The sequence below is a fragment of the Melopsittacus undulatus genome, chromosome 13 (assembly GCF_012275295.1).
Source record: "Melopsittacus undulatus isolate bMelUnd1 chromosome 13, bMelUnd1.mat.Z, whole genome shotgun sequence".
In the NCBI taxonomy this organism is placed as follows: domain Eukaryota; kingdom Metazoa; phylum Chordata; class Aves; order Psittaciformes; family Psittaculidae; genus Melopsittacus; species Melopsittacus undulatus.
The window spans coordinates 6,050,368-6,072,231 of NC_047539.1; the positions used below are offsets into that span (position 1 = coordinate 6,050,368).

The 21,864-nt window shown below is 47.9% G+C and overlaps 1 protein-coding gene across 3 annotated transcripts in view; it reads left to right on the forward strand.

Annotated features, from left to right (window-relative positions):
- Positions 1-21,501, forward strand: part of MYO1C (myosin IC) — a 49,897-nt gene extending 28,396 nt beyond the window's left edge. For all 3 annotated transcript variants that reach the window (XM_031053690.2, XM_031053691.2, XM_005154362.3), the window contains exons 2-32: positions 2,978-3,133; positions 3,743-3,858; positions 6,505-6,703; positions 7,603-7,683; positions 8,207-8,386; positions 8,570-8,668; positions 8,881-8,994; positions 9,490-9,561; positions 9,800-9,919; positions 10,141-10,223; positions 10,707-10,812; positions 11,186-11,266; positions 11,473-11,564; positions 12,282-12,376; positions 12,573-12,619; positions 12,858-12,938; positions 13,116-13,221; positions 13,677-13,794; positions 13,968-14,081; positions 14,256-14,332; positions 14,482-14,550; positions 14,798-14,882; positions 15,086-15,245; positions 15,880-15,963; positions 17,024-17,117; positions 17,214-17,269; positions 17,730-17,865; positions 18,714-18,784; positions 19,196-19,293; positions 19,524-19,623; positions 20,229-21,501. In XM_031053690.2, the coding sequence (XP_030909550.1) occupies positions 3,008-3,133; positions 3,743-3,858; positions 6,505-6,703; positions 7,603-7,683; positions 8,207-8,386; positions 8,570-8,668; positions 8,881-8,994; positions 9,490-9,561; positions 9,800-9,919; positions 10,141-10,223; positions 10,707-10,812; positions 11,186-11,266; positions 11,473-11,564; positions 12,282-12,376; positions 12,573-12,619; positions 12,858-12,938; positions 13,116-13,221; positions 13,677-13,794; positions 13,968-14,081; positions 14,256-14,332; positions 14,482-14,550; positions 14,798-14,882; positions 15,086-15,245; positions 15,880-15,963; positions 17,024-17,117; positions 17,214-17,269; positions 17,730-17,865; positions 18,714-18,784; positions 19,196-19,293; positions 19,524-19,623; positions 20,229-20,255 (3,087 nt within the window). In that variant the 5' untranslated portion in view covers positions 2,978-3,007 and the 3' untranslated portion in view covers positions 20,256-21,501. The remainder of the gene's footprint in view (positions 1-2,977; positions 3,134-3,742; positions 3,859-6,504; positions 6,704-7,602; positions 7,684-8,206; positions 8,387-8,569; positions 8,669-8,880; positions 8,995-9,489; positions 9,562-9,799; positions 9,920-10,140; positions 10,224-10,706; positions 10,813-11,185; positions 11,267-11,472; positions 11,565-12,281; positions 12,377-12,572; positions 12,620-12,857; positions 12,939-13,115; positions 13,222-13,676; positions 13,795-13,967; positions 14,082-14,255; positions 14,333-14,481; positions 14,551-14,797; positions 14,883-15,085; positions 15,246-15,879; positions 15,964-17,023; positions 17,118-17,213; positions 17,270-17,729; positions 17,866-18,713; positions 18,785-19,195; positions 19,294-19,523; positions 19,624-20,228) is intronic.
- The last annotated feature ends 363 nt before the right edge of the window (positions 21,502-21,864 follow it).

Here is a 21,864-nt window from a genome sequence, read left to right on the forward strand (position 1 = left end):
CAGAAGAACTGACTTGCACAAGGAAGGATCTAATCAGACCCTCACAGCCTCTATCCTCGTTACCTGGAATACACACTCCCTATCACAGGGCTTTCAGAGTTGGCCAAGCTGATTTCTCACGTAGCACAGAGCAGAGCTCGTTGGAAATGAGCTGTACATCACCCGGAGGCGGTTTGGCAGAGGGAGATCCATCCACTGCAAAGGCACTGAGGGAGCCCGTGCTGTCCATGGGCAAACGGCTTTAAGCCCCCTGACTGGGTTTGATAGCATTAATTTACAGCCACCAGATTTGAAGGCAGCCTGCTAGCACCAAATACTTCACATTTCAGTTATTTTAATGTATTCAGGGCCTTGCTGTCACACTCATCATATGCAGGACCATATGGTCATCATTGTGATTAGATTTTGCTAAATAGTGTCTTCTTTCCCTGCTTTCTTACTGTTCTGTTTCCCTTTTGCTATAGAAGGAGTTATCCTCACCTCCTTTTACCCTGCATCTGTTGAAGTTCCTGGCAGTTACATAGTTAACATTGATGTTTTAAGCTGGTGGCAGACTTGGACATAAGCAGTAAGGCAAATGAGCAAATGCTGGCATGGAGAAGCACATATTGCTCATCTGTGGTTTATGACTGCTCTTCATATTTGCATTGGATTTAGGCTTGGGAGGGTACAACACTGTGGTTAAAATGATCTTCTGGAGAATGTGCCTACGTAACCGGGTCGCAGTTAACTACTGCCCAAAGGCTGCTTTTAGGGGTGTTTTTAAACTGCAGATTTCAGGTCTGAGGTAGTTCTCACAAAGAGAGCTTGGACTTGCAGGAGGAGAAACTGAAAGCTCCTCAGCCTTTAACTGCCTGTCCCAGAGGAAGCAGTTTGTGTTGTGAGGAGGATGGATTGCTCCTTCCTCAGGCTGGATGTGTGCCGCTGGGATCAGTGTGTCCTGGGCTGAGGCTGATGAAGGAGCTGCTCAAGTTGTTAAGTGACGTTTTCTGTGGAAGTCTTTAGGATTATATAAACTTGGATTAAGTGTGTGAGGGTGGAAGTTTCTCCTCGGTCGTTTTCAAGCCATATTCATAACCCTGCCCACTTAAACTGGGGATTTTTCTACTGGTTTTCCCTTTGTTCCCATTATCTTTGCCCAAAATCTGCTTCAGGACTGCACTGCTCTAGGCAGAGCTTATTTGTATGGGATTGTTCTCTATTTCTTTTGCCAGTGTTGTCCTTTGTGTCACCACCTTCCTTCTCCAGGGCTTATCCCTTTCCTCTTCACCTTGGCAAGAGGGTTGAAGAAGACAACCGGGTGCTTTGCTGAAGGTTTGGAGGAATTGGCTTGGAAAGCTTGGGGCTTTTTAGGAAGATGACTTAGTGACAGCATGTGCAGAATTCCTCCCAAACGGCATCTTTCAAAGCTTAGAAATTCAGGAAACAATAAGAAGGGAAATGAAAATGAATGTTTCTTTGTGATGTTTGAGCCATTAGAGTGGGTCTGGGTATGGGAGTTCCAGGAGGAACTGATGTGTCTTCCTGAAAGCTTCTAGTTCCACACCATCACTTATGTCCAGGGTTATGGGAAGAAGGACCATTACAACCTAAAGGAATAGGTAAAACTGCATTTGTAAGTGGTTGGTAAGTCTGAACAGCTGTAGATTGAGGGAATTTGCACTGGTTTGGGCCCACGTTTATACTTGCCTGGGTCTTACCTTTATTTCTACTTAACAAAACCAAAGGTAAATTTTCTTCTGACCAAGGTTTTCATTTCTGCTTCCTGCACACACACCATCAGCCCCGTGCTCTGACCACTGTTATATCTCAAGAAGGAGCACAAAGGAGCTACCTGACAACGTGAGTCAGCAAAACCAGCTCCATCACTGTGCAGGGTCTTGGGGCTGGATGCCAGTGCTGCAGCAGGGGTCTGGCCTTCCTGGCTTGCACCACCACTGCAGGAGAGGGTGCTGGGTATTGCTGTTGGCCTGTGAGGAGCAGGCACCAGTGGCGTTTGTGCCAGCGATGGCAACATCCCAGAGTATAGCAGCAGATTCTCTGAAATGCATTAGTGCTGGAGGGAAATGATTTAGGAGAAGGGTGATTGCTGCGAGGAGTTTGCAAAGTAAGAGGGATTTAAGAGTGTGATAAGGAAATGCAGATCCTTCAGCACAGATGTGAGGCAAATGGTTTACTGTGTTGGATCTGCTGTCTCTGGTTTCTGGAGTGTCTCTTCTGTGCCCTGTACATCATCTGTCTGCTGTGTAGCAGTTTTCCCTGCAAGCAGCGACTGAGTCACTTGGTGCACATTTCCTCTCCCTGTTTTAGTACATGAGGCTGAGTGGAGTAAGAAGGCAGCAGATCTGTGTCATGCAGAGATGGTTGTATCTGAACCATGTCGTGTTGAAAACGTAACCTTTAAAAGCGGGTCAGGAAGTAGAAGCTGCTTGATGCATGGGATAGACGTTAGTGTCACAGCCTAGATTCAGTGGCAGGGGATGCAGAAGTGCCCACTTCTCATTACTTCTGAGTTTTCCCATTGGGTGTTTTGGTGAAGCTTTTAACTTGGTCAGCAGCGTGAAGCTGTTTGCTCATGAGATGAATCACCATTAGTCATAAAAGATTCCTCACCTCGAAGCGACTTCCCGTTATGAAGGGAGAGAGAAAAGCAGAGAGAACCCATTTCAGTCCCACTCCTGCTAAGGGAAATCCAAGTTTTATTCTCCTTATGAAATGATTGCTTTAAAGTTATTAGAAATCTAGCAATAACTTTCCCACCAAAGCAATCAGGAGAAACCAGTTGAGAAAGTGTTAGTATACAGTGACCAACATTTTCACCACGTAGTAGCTCAACCTGGAGTAGTAGTGGGGTTCTTCTAACTTCCTCTCCTATTTATAGGTTGTCCATGGGTAATTGTGGTTAATGGTTCTTGTGGACTCAGTGACCTGCAGATAAAACCATGGATATCCCAACCTTGCTCTGCTTTGCTTGCAGGGAGCGGGGGCCAACGGCATTCGGCTGACCATGGAGAGTGCTCTGACCGCCCGTGACCGGGTGGGGGTCCAGGACTTTGTCCTGCTCGAGAACTTCACCAGTGAGGCAGCATTCATTGAGAACCTGCGGAAGCGCTTCAAGGAGAACCTGATCTATGTGAGTAGCAGAGTGACAGGCACCAGAGTGTTCCTCAGTCACCTGCATTGGGGTGGTTGCTGCAGACGATGCTTTGCTCTGCAGTTGGATTTGGAGGTGGTGGTGTTGGCTTTGATGGACTATGGCTGCTTGTGTCAGAAGTAGTGTGGGCTCCTGCCACGTTAACAGAGGTAGGGACTCACTGCAGTGCTCTAGCTGGGGTCTACTGGCATTGACAGCACTGAAAATCCAACTCACACCACGTTCTTCCATGTCATAATTCACTTAGTGATGGGCTTTCAGCAAACCCCAGGCTTGAACTCAATCCTGAACGATATATGAGAAGTAATCCACTACTCCTGCTTGTTAGAAGCACTAAAACCATTTGCAGGTGCTGTTTATCCAGCAAGGATAACATGTCAGGTGTAACTCCTGCAGTGTCATTCTCACTGTGCTAAGAGGTCACTTCTTCAGCACCTTTGGCCTCTTTGGAGGCCCTCAGCAGCATCCCCAGCACACTGGGGCAGGCAGTGCTTGTCAACAACACCCGGCCCTCAGAGCAGTCTGGTCTCATGGAGCATCTGCAGCCAGACCTTCTGTAACCTTTCTGCTTCATGTTCTCTTTTCCAGACGTACATTGGCTCAGTTCTGGTGTCTGTTAATCCATACAAGGAGCTGGAAATCTACAGCAAACAGAACATGGAGCGATACCGTGGCGTCAGCTTCTATGAAGTTTCTCCTCACCTGTGAGTGTGGCCTGTGGGTAAACAGTTGCTCTTGTGCTGCTCCCACGCAGGCGTGTGCAGCAATGACATGTGAAAACAAGCACAGAGCACCGGTCCTTGTCCCACACGCAGCACTGAAAAGCACAGGGATAGAAAGGCTCCTCCGGAGGGTGTGGTGTGAGGCTCTTTCTATTCCTGTTCCTCTCTCCAAAGAGGATGAGTTGCCTTTGCAAGAGCAGTATTTGGAAAGGGAGTTGGTTCCTTCCTGGCTGGAAGAACAGAGCTGCTTCCCCAGTCCTGGCAGGACAGGAGTTCATTGTTCCAGGGTTACTCGGGGTCTGTGTTTCCCTCCTCTACACTGCTCCTTCAGCACAGGGCAAAGGAGGGTGTCTGTGAGTGTGGTGCTTTCTTTCCTACCTTGGCTCTTACTGCCTGACCACTATTTATCTGGTATTTCCCTGGTTGCTACGCTACCGTCTGTTCCAGCTAGCCTGTTGGAACAAGGAATGTATTTATTTACATGGTCTGGCCTGCTGAGCATTCCCGATTTCCCATTTAGAAAAAGAAAACAAACCCAACTTTGAGGTTTAAAGTTATTTTTGAAAGCATTTTGACTTTTGTCTGACTGAAAGATGACGAGAGCTGAGGACATTGGGCTCCAAATTGGGTTTTTTTTTGTCAGGACCAAATTCTGAGCACCTCTTGGAGGGTTTTTTTTTCTTTAAAAACGTCTTGGAAGGGTAAATGATATTATTTTTGAGCAAACTATTTGAGTTGTTTCTTATTGTTGGCACCTAGCCCATGAAAGTAAGCGAAGGAGAATGCGCTGCAAGCACAGAGAGGGAGAGAAACACCAGCACTTGGGAAAGTCTGAGCACTTGAAGTTGTGTTTGTTAGGATAAAAATGGGATTCTTGTGGAGTTTCAGGCTTTTTGTGTGGACCTGTATGGGGGATGGTTTAACCTGGCTCGCTCATCCAGCTCCAACCCCTGCCATGGGCAGGGACCCCTTCCACTGGAGCAGCTGCTCCAAGCCCCTGTGTCCAACCTGGCCTTGAGCACTGCCAGGGATGGGGCAGCCACAGCTTCTCTGGGCACCCTGTGCCAGTGTCTTTAATGGTTTTTAATGGATTGATGAAAACTGCCAGAGATGGGAACTGGGAATGGGCCCATAAATGCCTTTAAGTAAAGGGGTTCTCTATGCGGGACTGTGAAACCCCCAATACAGTCTAGAGGCAGTTCTTTAGTTAGATTTACATTTATCCAACTGTTTTCAACACACTCTGGAGACAGAACTTGGATGGGAAGAGGACTTGCTGAATTCGGTGGGGTGAGTGTGCAGCTGTGTTGCTAGGTAGCTCGTTGGTGTTGCCTTAGCACCAAGTATTAATAGACTTGAGAAGGCCACGGCAGTTATTTTGGTGTGATTAATTAATTTCACAGCATGAGAGTTAAAGAAAAGGGTTGTGAAGTGCATGAAGCAGGATATCTGCTTGATCACCAGCTGGAAATACTGGTGTGGTGGTCTTACGAGTGCATGCTGAAGGGCTGATGCTCCTCTTTTCTCTTAACCTCTTCCATCACACCTCTCTGGTCTTTTCCCTTTGTAAGCAGCTGCCACCATTGCCAGATTCATCTTCCTGCTTTCTGGTGTTGGAAAAGTGTGTGTGGTTCTTGATAGAAGATCCTGTCTGCATGGGGAGGAAAAGAGAAGTGAAAGAAAAGGCAGCAAAGGAAGAAGCTGGGTCCAGGGCCAGCAGCAATAAACCTGTCTGGGTACAGGCAGGAGGAAGTGTCCGGTATTTTGGGTAGTATTTGGCCTGAGTTGGTGGTAGTTTATGTAGCCTCCAGGATGCTGCTTAGTCTATGCTGGCTCATCCAATTCTCCCTGCCATCCCACAGGAGCTGAGAGAGGTTGGGCTGTTCTGGAGCCACCCAGATAGGAAAGTGCAGTTGTGACCTTCCGAGTATGTCATCACTTCAAAGATAAGCTGGATTAAAGATTGATGGGAAACAAGATGTTTCCTGAATGTAAAACTTTTTTGTCCTGCAGGACCAATGCTGAGAGATCCTGTATATTTAGAAAAGTAACTGCCTGTGCCATTATCTGCACCATTAATCTGGAGAGGGGCTTGGGACAAGGGCCTGTAGGGACAGGCCAAGGGGAATGGCTTTAACCTGCCAGAGGGGAGACTGAGCTGAGCTCTTAGGCAGAAGCTGTTCCCTGTGAGGGTGCTGAGGCGCTGGCACAGGGTGCCCAGAGAAGCTGTGGCTGCCCCATCCCTGCAGTGTTCAAGGCCAGGTTGGACACAGGGGCTTGGAGCAGCTGCTCCAGTGGAAGGGGTTGGAGCTGGAGGAGTTTTAAGGTCCCTCCCAACCCAACCCAGTCTGGGATTCCATGATTTAGTCATCTTCCACAGGAACTTTTGTTGTCAGAGTCAAAAAGAGCAGTTTTTAAAGGAATATGATAGGTTTGGGCTATGACCCTGCAGAAACTTGGCTCGCTGGTTAAGATGTGTATAGAGATGTCACCCCCAGCACGCAGCCCATGATGAACACATACCTGAGATACCTCTGCTAGGAGTTCCCTGTGGATTGGCCTTAGCTGAGGAGTCTCTGCCCTTCACTCATAGAAACCCACTAACCCCTGCTCATCACTGTCCCACAGCTATGCTATTGCAGACAATTCCTATCGCTCCCTGCGCACGGAGAGGAAGGATCAGTGCATCCTGATCTCCGGAGAGAGCGGGGCTGGCAAGACAGAGGCCACCAAGAAGATCCTGCAGTACTATGCCGTGACCTGCCCAGCCAGTCAGCAGGTGGAAACCGTGAAGGACCGACTGTTACAATCCAACCCTGTCCTGGAGGTGAGGCTGGAAGCCTGACCTGGAATCACTGAGTCACACCAGCAGCACGCACATTTGCCAGCAGAGGAAGTGGGGGCAGATGGACTCCTCTGGGCAGGACTGAGCTGTCAGTGCACAGAGGATAGTGGGATGGTGGGATAGCGTATCCTGGGAACACTGGTTCATGGTATGTGGGGCAGATTATTCACACAGCACGCAGGGGAATCCCACTCTGCTTCCAAGCCAAAGATGGGGCCGTTGCAGCTGAGCTCACCCTTTCCAGCCCACCAGGAGTGATTCTGGAATAGCTGAGCTGCTGGGATAGAAGCATTTGGCGTGGGAAGAGTTTGTAAAGCCACAAGTGGACACATGGGCTGTGGGCAGCTGCCCTCTGATACAAGCATCTGTGGGTGCATTTCCCAGTGCTGTGGTGTCCTCTAGTGTCCAGTCCTGAGCTGTCTTTGTAGTTCCCTTTGATACTTCAGCTCTGTATCACATGTGTGCTGTATGCACTGGGAAAGGTGCTTCCTGTGAGAGGGAATAGCCCCAGCCCATTAGGGCATTGCCTACTGTGAGCAGAGCTGTGGGTGACTGAAAGCAAATAGCTGTCATCGAAGAGGAAGCTTTGAAAAGGCTGTCAGACATGACATATGTTGTCAGCAGCGAACTGGCATTAAAATAAGCTTGCTGGGGTAATGGGAATGTTTTCAGAGGGATATTCCATCTGCAGTGCTTGCACTGGGTATAATGATCAGCGTTAGAATTTGGGTTGCAATCTGTTTCCGTCTTGGTAGCTCTTGCAAAAAGGAAAACCCGAGGCTTTAATGGCTGGAAATAAGCAATTGGCAGCTTCACCAAAGTGTTTATAAATAATCTTACTTGATGCTTACTCCTTTTTCTCTGGATTGTTGTCGTTTCAGGCCTTTGGAAATGCAAAAACCCTTCGGAATGACAACTCCAGCCGATTTGGGAAATACATGGATGTGCAGTTTGATTACAGGGTAACTTAATATGTGTGTTACACTTCAGAACTGGTCCTTGTCACAGCAGGTCTCTGTTCCCAGCTGTGATCTGAAGATAACCTCTGTCAGGTGTAACTTTGCACAGTGTTCCCTTCCATTCTGATCCAAATTGCCCCACACTGTGGGGATGAACTTAGTGCAAGGACTGAGTAGCTCCCCATGCTGCAGTCGTTCAAACATCTCAGTTCATAATCCCTCCACACTCACAGCTCTGCTGCTTGTTCTTTGTGTTGAATTCCTTCTGAGAAGGAATTCTACGCAAACAGGATCCTATTCAGTGTGTGCTGTAGCCATGACCTGTATAATGGCACATTATTGTCACCTGACAGCTCCTTTTGCATACACTTCAGAACTCAAGTTGCCACTGTGATACAAAATGACAGCTTATTTTCTGTTTGTAGGCTGTTGTTTCCATCTTGTTGGTCTTTGAATAGCCCACCAAGAGGCAGAAATGTCTTCCTCTCTGTTCATGAGCTAATCCAATGTACCTGGTTTGATTTAGGGGGCTCCTGTCGGGGGCCACATCTTGAACTACCTCCTGGAGAAATCCCGAGTTGTGCACCAGAATCATGGAGAGAGGAACTTCCACATTTTCTACCAGCTGCTAGAAGGAGGGGAAGAGGACTTACTGCGAAGGCTGGGCCTCGAGAAGAACCCACAACAGTACCACTACTTAGTAAAGGTGTGTGTTAACCAGTAACTCTTACAATGTTGTTCTGTTATAGCATCAGGATATTCCCAATTGACTTTCTAGTTTCCTTCCCTCACTTCAGAAATAACATTGCTATAAAAAGAAACACATTGGATGTGAGTAATGCATCTTTGACAATAATTTACTTACTTAGATCAAATTGTGTCTTTTTAGGGTCACTGTGCAAGGGTCAGCTCCATAAATGATAAAAATGATTGGAAGATCGTGCGAAGAGCCCTGTCCATTATAAGCTTCAAGGACAATGAGGTGGAGGTAAGACATGTTTAACACCGGAGCTGCTTTTCCTACCTATAAGGAATGTTTTCAGCTTTGATTTGTTATTTCTGCAGTGCTCAGAGGGAATGTATTTCCTCAAAAAACACAAAATCTCCTTGTAAAATGTTACTAACACCAAAATCTCACTCACTGCCCTTTCCCACTGTGGGTTCTCATCATCATCCTGATTCCTGACTGTTGCTCCGCAGGATCTGCTGAGCATTGTGGCCAGTGTCCTGCATCTGGGGAATGTGCAGTTTGCTGCTGATGAGCAGGGAAATGCCCAGGTCACCACAGAGAATCAGATCAAATACCTGGCTAGGGTGAGTATCACCAGTGAGAGAGGCGTTGCAGGGAAATCAGTTGTGGAGGTTTCTGTATTTAGAACTCAATCCCATTTAGAATATGATTTAGAAGTTTTCATCAATTTATTTGACCTAAATGAAGTGCAAATATTAACATCAAAACCCTTTAATTGACAATTTCTCCATATATGATCCACCACTGACTCAAGGTTTTCACCTTCAGGCAGTGGGATAGGAGGAGACTTACTGCAGAGAAAGAAGAACCCTCATGGCTTTGCTTACCCAGTTCTTTGCGCCAGAGCCATCAAGCCAGTTTATGTGCTAGGTCGTATCACTGCTGGTGTGCAGGAGGAACAGGACTGAGTGATGCTGCAAAAGTCCAGCAGTGTGAATGGGAAATAAAGGGTTGTTTCACTGGGGTTTTAGGATCAGCCTTTCTGGTGTCTTAAAGCTATTATTAATAAACAGAATGTACTGCTTCATTAATGACTTTAATACTTTGTTGCTTTGTAGCTTCTAGCAGTTGAAGGCTCTGTTCTTCGAGATGCACTGATCCACAAGAAGATCATAGCCAAAGGGGAAGAGGTAAGAACATGGGGATCTGGGGAGGCAGCTTAAATCAACTCATGGTACACCATCAGCTCTTACCAGAACTGAATGTGTCACTCCTGCCTTGTTGAAGGTTGTCAGTGCAGGATCCCACAAGTTAATGGTGACAGTGATGGGAGCTGAGCCTGGGCAGGGTGCTGTGGAGTGAACTAGGGGAAACTCAGTCCCTCAGGGGGACGGCTGTTGAGTGGCTTTTGTCTTCTCCTGCACACAGCTCATCAGCCCCCTGAACCTGGAGCAGGCAGCCTATGCAAGGGATGCTCTTGCCAAGGCAATATACGGACGCACTTTCTCCTGGCTGGTGAACAAGGTTAACAAGTCTCTGGCTTATGAGGTAAATGAACCTTTTGTTTGCTGGTATCCAACCAAATGTGAAGGGAAATTGCACATCTTTTAGCTGCAAAGCAAAGAAATTACAAACTCTACAAAGGTTTCTAAACTAATCTTCCATTAAGAGGAGGGTGAGGAGTAAATGCTGTAACTAAGTGGGTAAGATCCAGTGATGGATCGTAGCTGTTAGTACATAGCAACATATATTTTCTTACCCTATTGCAGGAGGGAAAGTTTCCAGGCTGGAGAAGCACAACAGTTCTAGGGTTGCTCGATATCTATGGATTTGAGGTTTTCCAGCACAACAGGTTTGTTTCAATCCATATCACTGAGTTTTGAGTAAATTCTTTGTGATTTGTGGTGTTTGATCTGGCACTTCTGATTTTACCCAAGTTGTATGCTCAGAACAGCTTCATAGAATCATCATAGAGCCATAGAATGGTTTGTGTTGGAAGGGACCTTAAAGCTCCTCCAACTCCAACCCCTGCCACGGGCAGGGACCCCTTCCACTGGAGCAGCTGCTCCAAGCCCCTGTGTCCAACCTGGCCTTGAGCACTGCCAGGGATGGGGCAGCCACAGCTTCTCTGGGCACCCTGTGCCAGCGCCTCAGCACCCTCCCAGGGAAGAACTTCTGCCTTAGATCTAATTTATAGTTAATAAATAAACATTTCCCCAAATCTCTTCTATTTCTCTCGATTTACACTGAGAGATCCATGCTGCTGCCTGCTGATTCGAGCTTCTTTTCCTTGTGCTACAGTGTTAGTGATTATTTCTCTGATTTCTGTTTGCAGCTTTGAGCAGTTTTGTATTAATTATTGTAATGAAAAATTGCAGCAGCTCTTCATAGAGCTCACATTAAAGTCAGAGCAAGAGGAGTACGAGTCAGAAGGCATAGCGGTAAGAGCCACTATCATCACTTCCACTTTCTCCTTTGTAGCATCTCCTGCAGGTCAGAGCTCGGGTTAGAAAAGGAGCTGCTGATTTATCGTGGTCTCTAAAGTAAATGTATTGAAGAGCTTTCCTTTTTGCTTTCTTTCTGAAGTACTTTGTGTGATACAGCTAAAAGTGTGTGATGCCATTGCAGTCTTTGTCTCTGCTTAAAAAGATGCTTTCTAGAGGGAATCTTAAGGCAAATTCAGGAGTAAAAAAGCTTTGTTTCCAAGTTGACAGAAAGATTCTTTCAGTGAGGTGCTGCCTGAAATGCTCTGCAATGTTCATTGTTTCCAGGCCAAAACAGTTTTCACCCAAATGTGGTTTCTTGCCTTTGCAGTGGGAACCGGTTCAGTATTTCAATAACAAAATAATCTGTGATTTGGTGGAGGAGAAGTTTAAAGGCATCATTTCTATTCTGGTGAGTTGACAGCACCTTCCGAGATGAGAGAACTGGGGCAGTGTAATGCAAACCAGGGGCAAGAACACAGAAAAGAATGGTTTCATCTTAAGCAAGGGCTGTTTGAGCAGGTGGGAAGAGCACGGGGTGCACTGAACAGTGACATTGTGCCATTGTGCTCTGCTGAGAACAGCAGGAACTCAGTGCTGGAATGGGTGTGTTTGTAGGATGAAGAGTGCCTGAGACCTGGGGATGCCACAGACACAACCTTCTTGGAGAAACTGGAGGAAACTGTGAAGAACCATCCTCATTTTCTCACGTGAGTGTTCACACAGTTACTTGTAGGTTCCAGGAATAGAGCCCAGAGCTTTATTACTCCTAGACAGCATTATGATTCCTGGTGTGTAAAGCAGCAGCATTCAAGGTGTACTGGGTCCCATGTCAAAGATGATGTTTCCTTTTGCCAAGAGGTTTGACTGTGGGTTAAGATAACACTAAGTTGTCAGCACAACTCTCTTGCTCCTCTCAAGAGTACGCTTCAGGTTAAAGCAGGAGCAACAAAAGTCTGGTTACTGACTTACCTCTTCCTGGCACAATTCCATGTGTCACCTTTCAGATTGTTTGCTTCCATTTTGGAGCTCCCAGTGTCTTTTTATTCATACTGGATGCTCTGCTTCTGCTCAGAGTGGGACCTCTGCAGCCTTCCTGAGTACGCCAGCTTGCTGCCAGCATCTCCCTGCCCTCCTGCCTCTCTTCTAGTTTCATGTGCACACAGAACCACCCCACAGCCCCGCCAGGAAGCTGGAAGTTCATCCTTTGGAAATAAACATAAATCCATTTCCTGTCATTGTTACGATTTACTGGTGGAGAGCTCTTCACTTTTGGTCTTGAAAAGCAGCAAGTGGGGTTTATCCCCTGCTCCCTTCCACGTTCATGCAGTCCCACTCCTGGTCAGATGCTGTAGGGGTTTGTGAGCAGGATCCCCCATGAAACTGAGGTTTGCTCCTCCTAAAGCCCCTTCCCTTCCTCCTGCCAGGCACAAACTGGCTGACCAGAAGACCCGCAAGTCCCTGGGGCGAGAAGAGTTCCGACTCTTGCACTATGCTGGAGAGGTCACCTACAGCGTCGCAGGTCAGTGCGTGCATCAGCACCCCTGCTGCCTCTCACCCTGCCCTCTGAATTCAAACAGCTTCACTGTAGAGCAAAGAAAACCCTGGGCATTGACTGCATCCACACCTCATTTGCTGAACCAGATGAATTTCCTGCCCTGTTGTGATGTTCCTATGGAACACGGGTGGCAGCCTGAGCCCTTCCTTTTGTCCTCCAGGTTTTCTGGATAAAAACAATGACCTTCTCTTTCGGAACCTGAAGGAGGTGAGTGTGGATGGAGCATGTTCCAACGCGGCACAACGAGGAGTTGGGTTTAAAACGGGGGGTGGCACCTGAGGGGAAAAGGTTCTGGTGAAGGCATGGCCACTGTGAAAAGACAAATTGAGGTGCCCAAAGTTCACTTTATTATTAAGGATCGTAACAAAAAGCCCCCAAACAAGCAGTTTTGTGCCATGTTTCTGGGCTAGTTCTCTGTGCTTTCTGACAATGTCTCTCTTTGCAGACCATGTGCAACTCTGAGAATCCAATCATAAACCAGTGTTTTGACAGGACAGAGCTGACGGACAAGAAGAGACCTGAAACGGTAAGGACACAAAGCTGGCTGGAAGTGTGGCTATTTTCTCTTCTTAACACATATCCTCTCTAACACAGGGGTGTGGGTGCAAACCTCTTCTGTTTAAAGCTGGCAGATGGAGGTGTGTTCCGTGGTCACAGTGCTCTGAGTTATCACTTCATAGGAGCCTTCTTTCTTTTCTCCTAGGCAGCAACTCAGTTTAAAAACAGCCTCTCCAAGCTCATGGAAATTCTGATGTCCAAAGAACCCTCCTACATCCGCTGCATGAAACCCAACGATGCAAAACAGGCTGGTATGACCCTGGGAACTCCCTTCTTCCATAGACACTGGGTCCCAGTCATGGAGGCACAGGAAAGAGCTCAGATCAAGAACTGTGAGGTTCTGTTGGTTGGGGCTGGTGCCAGAGCTGCCTATGGGGAGGTGATGGCCCAGGAATCACAGTGGGAGCGCCGCTCTTGGGTGGAATAGGGTCACGTTTAAAGTGAGTAATTATTAACCTTTATAACTTCCTTTTAATGGCCTTGATTCTTCATCTTCCTCCTTGCATGCAGAGAGCATCCTAAAGGAGAACTTTGTTTTGGAACTAAATATAAATGTATAGTAAAGAGGGATGTGGGACTTGCAGCAGGAGAATGGGTTAGAGGTTAAAGATAATTGTGTAGGACATAAGAACTGACCATTGCCCTTCTCCAGATGAAGGGTCAGCTGTGTACTGATCATGTTTCTCTCTTTTCATGCTATCTTAAGACCGATTCGATGAGGTTCTCATCCGACACCAAGTGAAGTACTTGGGCCTGATGGAGAACCTCCGCGTGCGCAGAGCCGGCTTCGCCTATCGGAGAAAATACGAAGTCTTCCTGCAGAGGTAGGACCTCCTTGAGCTGCCCTCTCCTTGCTCATGGTCCCATAGATGCTCAGAGCAGCAAAGGGCAGCTCTTGCCCCTCAAAGGGAGCAAGAAGAGTGGCCTCTCCCTTCCCTTTCCCTGCAGGGACTGGACTCGTTCTCTCCCTAAGGTTCCTTCTGCTCTGAATTCCCAGGTACAAATCCCTGTGTCCAGAAACGTGGCCCACATGGGACGGGCGGCCCCATGACGGGGTGGCTGTGCTGGTGAAGCATCTGGGCTACAAACAGGAAGAGTACAAAATGGGACGGTGAGTTCTGCTCTTTCCTTCGTTTGAGGTGATGAATCATTGGACGTCCATGTCATTGCTTTTAAATAGGGCTTCTCTAACGGGTGACATTAGGGAGCCCAAAGGGGGGGATGCTGAGGGCAGGAAGTGAACTCCTCCAGCTTGTCAGACATCATTCTGCATTTCTATTTCTAGAACAAAGATTTTTATCCGCTTTCCCAAGACTTTGTTTGCAACGGAAGATGCTCTGGAAGTGAGGAAGCAGAGCCTGGGTGAGTCACACACCACAGCAGCTTCATGGGCAGTGGATGGCTGAGCTCCAATGATGGTTTTCTGCTTTTTGTTTCAAAGAAGTGGACCCTTTTTCGACTAAAATGTGCTTGGTCCCAGTCCCCAACTGCTCCTTTTCTTGCCATTTCAGCCACAAAGATGCAGGCCACGTGGAGGGGTTTCTACCGACGAAAGAAATTCCTGCACATGAAACACTCAGGTATGAGAAGAAGGGAGAGAAAAGCTGGGAATTGCATGGTCTGAGGTGGCTGCTGCTGTCAGAGGTGGTTTGTGTTCGCTGTGCAAGGAGGACCCAAAACACCCCCAAAGCCTTGCTGGGAGTAGAGTGGAAGGTGTTGGTGTGGTCCCCAGTGGGAGACTGAGCAGGAGAAACAAACTCAGTCCTATGTTCTCCCAGCACTTCCCATCTCTCAGTGCTTTCAATTGCTGTTCTGTATTACTTTTAGCAATAGCCATCCAGTCCTGGTGGCGGGGAACGCTGGGGCGCAGGAAAGCTGCCAAGAGGAAGTGGGCAGTGGAGACTATCAGAAGGTATGTGAAGGATAACCCAGGCCCTCAGCTGGGCACTTAAGTCTTGGCAGTGAGGTGATGGGAATAAACTTGCTTGTCCCCAGAGTACTTTTAGAACAGGTTCCAACTTGTAGATGAAGCCCAGACCATGGCTGGCAAGAAGCAGGCTCCAAATAGGCCTGATTTTGGTCACTGTTCTAATAATAACATTCCTGCTTCCTCAGGTTCATCAAAGGTTTCATTTACCGGAACCACCCGCGGTGCCCAGAGAACGAGTATTTCCTGGATTACATCCGCTTCTCCTTCCTCATGAACCTCAAACGGAACCTGCCAAAGAATGTTCTGGACAAGTCCTGGCCAACTCCTCCTCCGTCGCTCTGTGAGGTGGGTATAGGGTGGAGGGCACTGGTGGTGAAGTGAGGGGACCCTCTGCTAGCAGTGCAAGGAGGAGCCAGGCTTTCACACAGGTTGTCTACATCAGCATCTTTACTGGTAGAACTAATCCAGACATCATCACAAGAGGTAATTGCAGCACAAGATGTAGTTACTAGAGCTGGAGTTATTGACAGGTTGTGAGTGCAGTGCTATGGCAGCACCATTTCAGGATCAGAGTCACAGATTGGTTTGGGTTCAAAGGGATCTTACAGCTCACCCAGTTCCAGCCCTCAGATGGGTTCTTATCTGCTCAAAACAAGGTATTGCAGAAAGTCCTGGTTGTTTTACCCAATGAAAGGCTCAACTGTAGGCACTGGATGCAAGGCAGGGCACAGCAGTGTAAGGGGAGCAATCTGGGTGCTCCTTCTCCAGTCCAGTGCAGGTGGAGAGCATTGAAGGGAAACCCTCTCAGAAAGGGGGGAAATAAGCTTCCTAGTATTGAATTTTGGAAGGAACTCTCAGTACTTCAAGGCTGTTTGAATTCAGTGATGCAGCTTCTGAGGTTTTCTCATCTGCCCTCACTGTGAGTTGGTTTGTCAACAGTTCTGAGCTCCTTTCATTCATGGTGTGATTTCCTGTGCAGGCTTCCCAGCTCCTGCGCCAGCTCTGCATGCAGAACATGGTCTGGACCTACTGCAAGAGAATCAGCCCCGAGTGGAAGCAGCAGGTACGAGATCACTTGATGTTATTCACAGCTACACCCGTGTCCCCAGAGGGGAGGGACAAAGGCACATAAGGGGACTCCCTGCAGCAGGGCCTCATTTAATGGCTCAGCAGAAGCATTGTGGGGTGTTTTTAGGTTAGAGACTAAAAACTAACAGACAAGACGTGCATAAAAGACAAAGCATTGTACACCTATTGACAGTACACACCTCTGTACTGACAGGTTCCATTATTCTTCCCATAGAAGATAAGAATGTAACCAGCTGCATTATCCTGGTTGTACCATATAGAGACTAAGCCCTCTGCAGCCACAGAACTAGTCATTTTTCAAACACAGACATCACATGAACACAGGGAGCTGCTGTTAGAGCTGGAAAGAGTAACACTGATCCTGAGAGTTGGTTCATCTGAGTCATGGAAAGGCAGAGGGAAGGATTTATTGTTGAGTGTTAACAAAAGGCTCAGTAAAGGACACGATGGGAGATGTGAGCATGGAGCAATTGACAGGTACCTGGTGGGAGGTGATGGGAGGAGTTGTCATTAGTGTCATCGTACATCCTACTGCTGGGGGAGGCCTGCAGAGGGGTACTAGCAAAGTGCTATAGATTAGTGAGTAGCTGAGCCTGTGATTAAGGACATGGATTAACATAGGCTCTGACTGAGCTGAGGATGGTGCTGGACACTTGCTTTTCCCCAGACTCACAAATAAATACCTTTACTCTTCATTTTCACCTCTTTTTCATCCTGTGCAATAGCAGTAATGGGCATTTGCCCATCAGAGCTCTCACAGATGCGTTGGTGCCGTTACTGCTTTGTCAGTGGCATTACCAAAATCCCAAGCCTGGGTGCCAGGTCCAGGTAAATTCCAACAGGAGATGAAGATGAGAGAGAAGGGAAAAACCCACCACTCTCTGGCCTAAAGACAAGGGCACTGATGGGATGTATGGAATATTGTGTGTAATTCAGGTCAGAACTAGAAGCCAAGTGCTTCAAGAAAGCAAAGGGAACATCTTCTATAAGATAAATGTATGTTTTGATGGAGAAATCTCCTTTTGTCCTTGCAGCTGGAACAAAAAGTCATTGCCAGTGAGATTTTCAAGGGTAAGAAGGACAATTACCCTCAGAGTGTTCCAAGGCTCTTCATCAACACACGCCTGGGTGAGCTTAACAGGAGGAAGGGATGGGGGGGGATTAAATCTGCTCTTTTCTTGCTAAATGCTTCTTTCTGACCCCATCTTTTTGGTTTTAATGCAGGTAATGAAGAGATAAATGCTAAAGTCCTGCAGGCTTTAGACAATGAAGCCATTAAGGTGAGATCTGTGTGTTAATACTTTGGTCAAGTTTCCAGAGTTATTCAGTAGAATATCAGGTTAGATTTAGGAATACAATACAGCAAGATTGTATTATATTATATTAATCACATTATATTGTGTCATATTATGTTGTATCTGTGGAAGATATTCCATGGGAAGAGCTGATGGCTCACAAGTATTATTTGGGCATTACTTGTGTCCAGCTATGTCCAAACTGCATCAGCTCAGAACTGAGGAAAGGGGAAACCCATCCAGATTGAAACCAAACCCGAGTTCTCCAAGCTGGCTGTGGCCATCACATTGTTCAGGACCCCTCTAGGGCAGCAGGGACCTGAGAACAGGAGCCAGAACCGGTCTCTCTTTACCAGGCTCTGTCAGTGCCTCCTGCTCTAGGCTAGGGCCAAGGCAGCTGCCAATGGAACCAGTGCAGTTTGAGCACTGTTAACACTTACTTCAGTACGCAGTGCCTGTGGTCAAGTACGACCGGAAAGGATACAAGGCAAGAGCCCGGCAGCTGCTCCTGACCCAGAACGCAGCCATCATCATCGAGGAGTCCAAAATCAAACAACGGATCGACTACGGCAACCTGACAGGTAGGGATCTGAGCAGGGATGGGGTTTGGCTCAGTCCTGGCCATGGTTAAGTGCTAATACAAGAACCTTGTCTTTGTCCTGCCAGGAATGGATGATCGGATACTGACAAGAAGCATTTTAAGTCTGTGATAGCCTGAAACTGTTTTCCTAAAATGAAACTCCATCAAATGGTCCTCAAAATTGCTCAATTAATCTCCCCAAACTCCTCCTGGGTCATTTCCCAACACACGTCTCTGCCATAGGGAATTGCACCATTAGTGCACAGCAGCTTCTCCTCTTTGCCATGGCCTGGACACTTCTAGAGGGAGAACTTGGTCAGAGGGGAAGAACTGCTGAGGGAAGCTGGAGACCTGCAGTTATTACTTGGCTGGTCTGAACCCCCTCACTTCCCAGCTTATTTTGGTACTGAATGGGAGCCCTGATGGGATGACTGCTGCATTTGTCACCATCTGAAATGGTTTCCAAGGGCAACACTAATTTGGGGTTCTATGACACCCATAAGACACTGTTAGAGATGTGTGTTCATCTCTGCTAGGTTGGACCAGCTCAATTTAACCAGCTGATCTGGTTTGGAGCTAATGTCAAGTACACAAAGTAATCCTTAGTATCCCAATAGTTACCACCTCCCAGGCTAGAATGAAGTACTTCTCCAGCACAGTTCTGATCATAGGTGCCTGAAGTGGCCAGATTACCTCTTTCCAAGGCCAGGACAGCTTGTAACCAGGAATTCTGCCTACATCTGATGGACAGAGGCACTTGGAAGGTTCTTTTCCACCTTAAAAGAGTACAGCTGCATCCCTGCGAGAATCCCCTTGTGTTGGGTGCTGAGTGGCTGTTCTCTGTTGCAGGCATCTCAGTGAGCAGCCTGAGCGATAACCTGTTTGTGCTGCATGTGCACTGCGAGGACAACAAACAGAAGGTACCAGGACTCATCCATCACTTCCCAACTGCCTCTAGGAAAGGGTGTAAGGCACAAAGAGCAGAAGATGCAGCTGGGTTGGGAGGGCAGACATGGTGTCATGGCTGTAATTAACTTTGGTTACTTGGAGCTGGCCCTTTGTTGTTACTCGAGCTCAGAATGGGTTCACCACTGACTTGCTCACCAACAGGACTGGTGCTGTCTTGTGCCCAGTGTCACTTAATGGTCACAGTACAGTGTGACCCACAAAGGAGGCTCCAGAGATGCCCATCAAGCCTGGTCCACTTGGAGAAGCGTTTTTCCACGCTAACTATGGAGCTGGTTCTGTCCCTGTCAGCAGCAGCAGCCATCATTTAGGTACAGCGTCACTATAAAGCCATGATCCCAACTCTTGTCTCTCCTTCCTGGCAGGGAGATGTCGTGCTGCAGAGCGACCACGTCATTGAGACCCTCACCAAGACAGCCATGCAGGCAGGCAAGGTCAACAACGTCAACATCAACCAGGGCAGGTGAGGGAAGCTCAGCCCCTCTGGGCTCCAAAGGGAGCTCTGCTTCAGCCTTGGAGGGCTACAGCAACATCCCTGCATGCATCCAAACGTATCCAGTACATCTTAGCTATGACCATGGCAGATGGGCAGCCAAGCATCAATACAGAGCAGCCACTTAACCAGGAAAGGGTAAAACTGAGCTAGCAGAGGGGTCTCAACAACTCATCCCATCTCTTCTTGCCTCTTCACAGCATCAAATTTACAGTTGGACAAGGCAAAGAAGGGATCATTGACTTCATATCAGGATCAGAACTGCTCATAGCCAAAGCCAAGAACGGCCACCTAACAGTGGTGAGTACCTCCGGGGTTGGTACCAAAGGGCACTGATTTACTTACAGCAGCTCCAAACCCTGGGTTTGGGATTAACCCCCAGCTGCTGCAGATGCCCTGTGGTGCTCCTGAACACACAGCCCTGGCCTCAGCCTCTGCCCCAGCTACAGCTCCCACTGCACTCTGCCTGCAGGCCCCAGAGCCAGGCAGGCTTGCTCAGACTCCTCCAGTGCCTGTCACTTGCATTCCCCTCCCCAAGATCCAGCTCTAACTCCATGCTCTGCACATCAAATTTAGACATTAACAACACAGGAAGTTAAGGGAAAAATCCTTTCCCCTTCTCGGGCTTCCTGGTGGTCAGATCCAGATCCAGATTTACGCCTTGTCCCATTAAAGGTTATTCAGGAATCAATGCAGATGTGTTCAGTGATGGCCATTTCCAACTCCGTCCTCCACTGAGTGGCCAATTCCTGCTCCCTGGGTGCAGTAGCACTGTTAACAGGTGCTGTGCCCTAACAAACAGCTCAGCTCCAGAGCACACTGGAGACTGGCTCATGAAGGTCTTCAGGCTCTAAAGCACTGCGACATCTCCACACCCTTCCCAGCTTCTCCTTCTCCTCCTGCAGGTTGCTCCTCGTCTGAACTCCCGATGATAACGTGCCACCAGGCCAGGACCTTCTCCTCCTCCCCACAGAACTGGCTGGATCATTCCCAGCAAACCCCCTCCTTCCTCGCTTTGCTCCTTTAATTGTTACCAAAGACCTGCACTTCCAGAAACCCACAAATCCATCTTTCTTGTCTTAATATCCAATCCCAAAAGAGAGGCCTTCTCCTCCTTACCTTAGTGGCAAAGGCGTGGGTCCAAGGCACCGTCTGGAACCGTGGGCTCTGAGGGAAGAGGTAGCGACCAAAACCTTGGGCTTGACACCATCCAAAAGCACAAGGGGACCCCAAAACTCTGCTGCTTTGTCAGCCCCATCCATGAGATGCCAAACTTTATATCCAGGAAGAATGTTTGATGAAGAATTCCACTCCGAGATGTTTGTGTTCCGAGGTATTAAAGCCATATTATGTAAATGAGTAAGAAAACCTCTGTAAATACTTCAGAGTGGAGTATGAGATGCACTATGAGAAAGGGAGTCGATGTGGAACCTTTTGTGGTTTAGACTGGGAGGTTTTGTTGGTTTTAGCTCATGATTACAAGGTATTAACCCATGAAACCATCATTGCACTTCTTCACTCCTCTGGATCCAGCAGCTCTTTTACCTTTTGAAGTCACCCATCCCATTCCTTGCTCTATAGTGGTATTTTTATACTGTTCCCATACCCACAGCCCAGTGAAGTGTCAGTAAATACAAACACACAGGCCAAGCCCCACACTCTCAGAGCAGCACCTGCAGCCAAAACTGCTTTTCCTTGGGTCTACCAATAACTGGAAGTTCGAGTCCCCCCCAGTGAAGCTCCTCATTCACCTGCCACTGCTCAGCGCTGCCTTCAGGAGGGCTCCCTCCCACAGGAGCATCTTCCCCACTTCCAGCCTAACCTGGTTTGAACACGGTCTCGGCCAACACCAAGGCTGCAGGGTGGGCAGCTGAGTGCCCCATCTCACATCCCAGCCCCAGATCCATTTCCAGGCTCTACCTGCCTTAGGAATCCTTCACATTCCGCCTGTATCCCAGTGCAGCAACAACAGTTACCATAAGCCCTGAGTAAAATACAACCAAACATTGGCACTTGCATACAATTGGCTCAGTCTCCTCCGATGCAGACCCCAGGCCTGGGTTGCAGTACACACTGTAGTACATGGATATGCTAGAGTGTATCGTGCCATCGGCTGCTGTATCCGCTGGGCTATAACCTCTTCAAGACTACACTGAATAAATTTTTACAGAAAAGAAACCTCCTCCACCTTGTCTTTGTTGTGGAAACTTCCCTCCAGGAGCAGCTTATTCCTAGAACGAGTTTTCTAGGATACAAGCCAAGCAAGGTGGACATGAAGGTAAATGCACTGCCCTTCTCCATTCACGGCGCTGGATGAAGAATGCACCGAGCAGATCACAGGGGATTGTGTGCATCCAGGTAGGAAATGGTGTGGAAAAGCTGCTGCCTCCTGCTGCAGCTACACTACTTACACATTAGCTTGTTCTTCAGGCATAAGCAAGATGCCAATGCTGTTGCTTCTTTCTCCCCCTCCAAATGCTCCTATTGCAAGCAGCAAAGCCAAGTTATTCTTGCTGAGAGTCAACTAGAAAAGAAAATCCT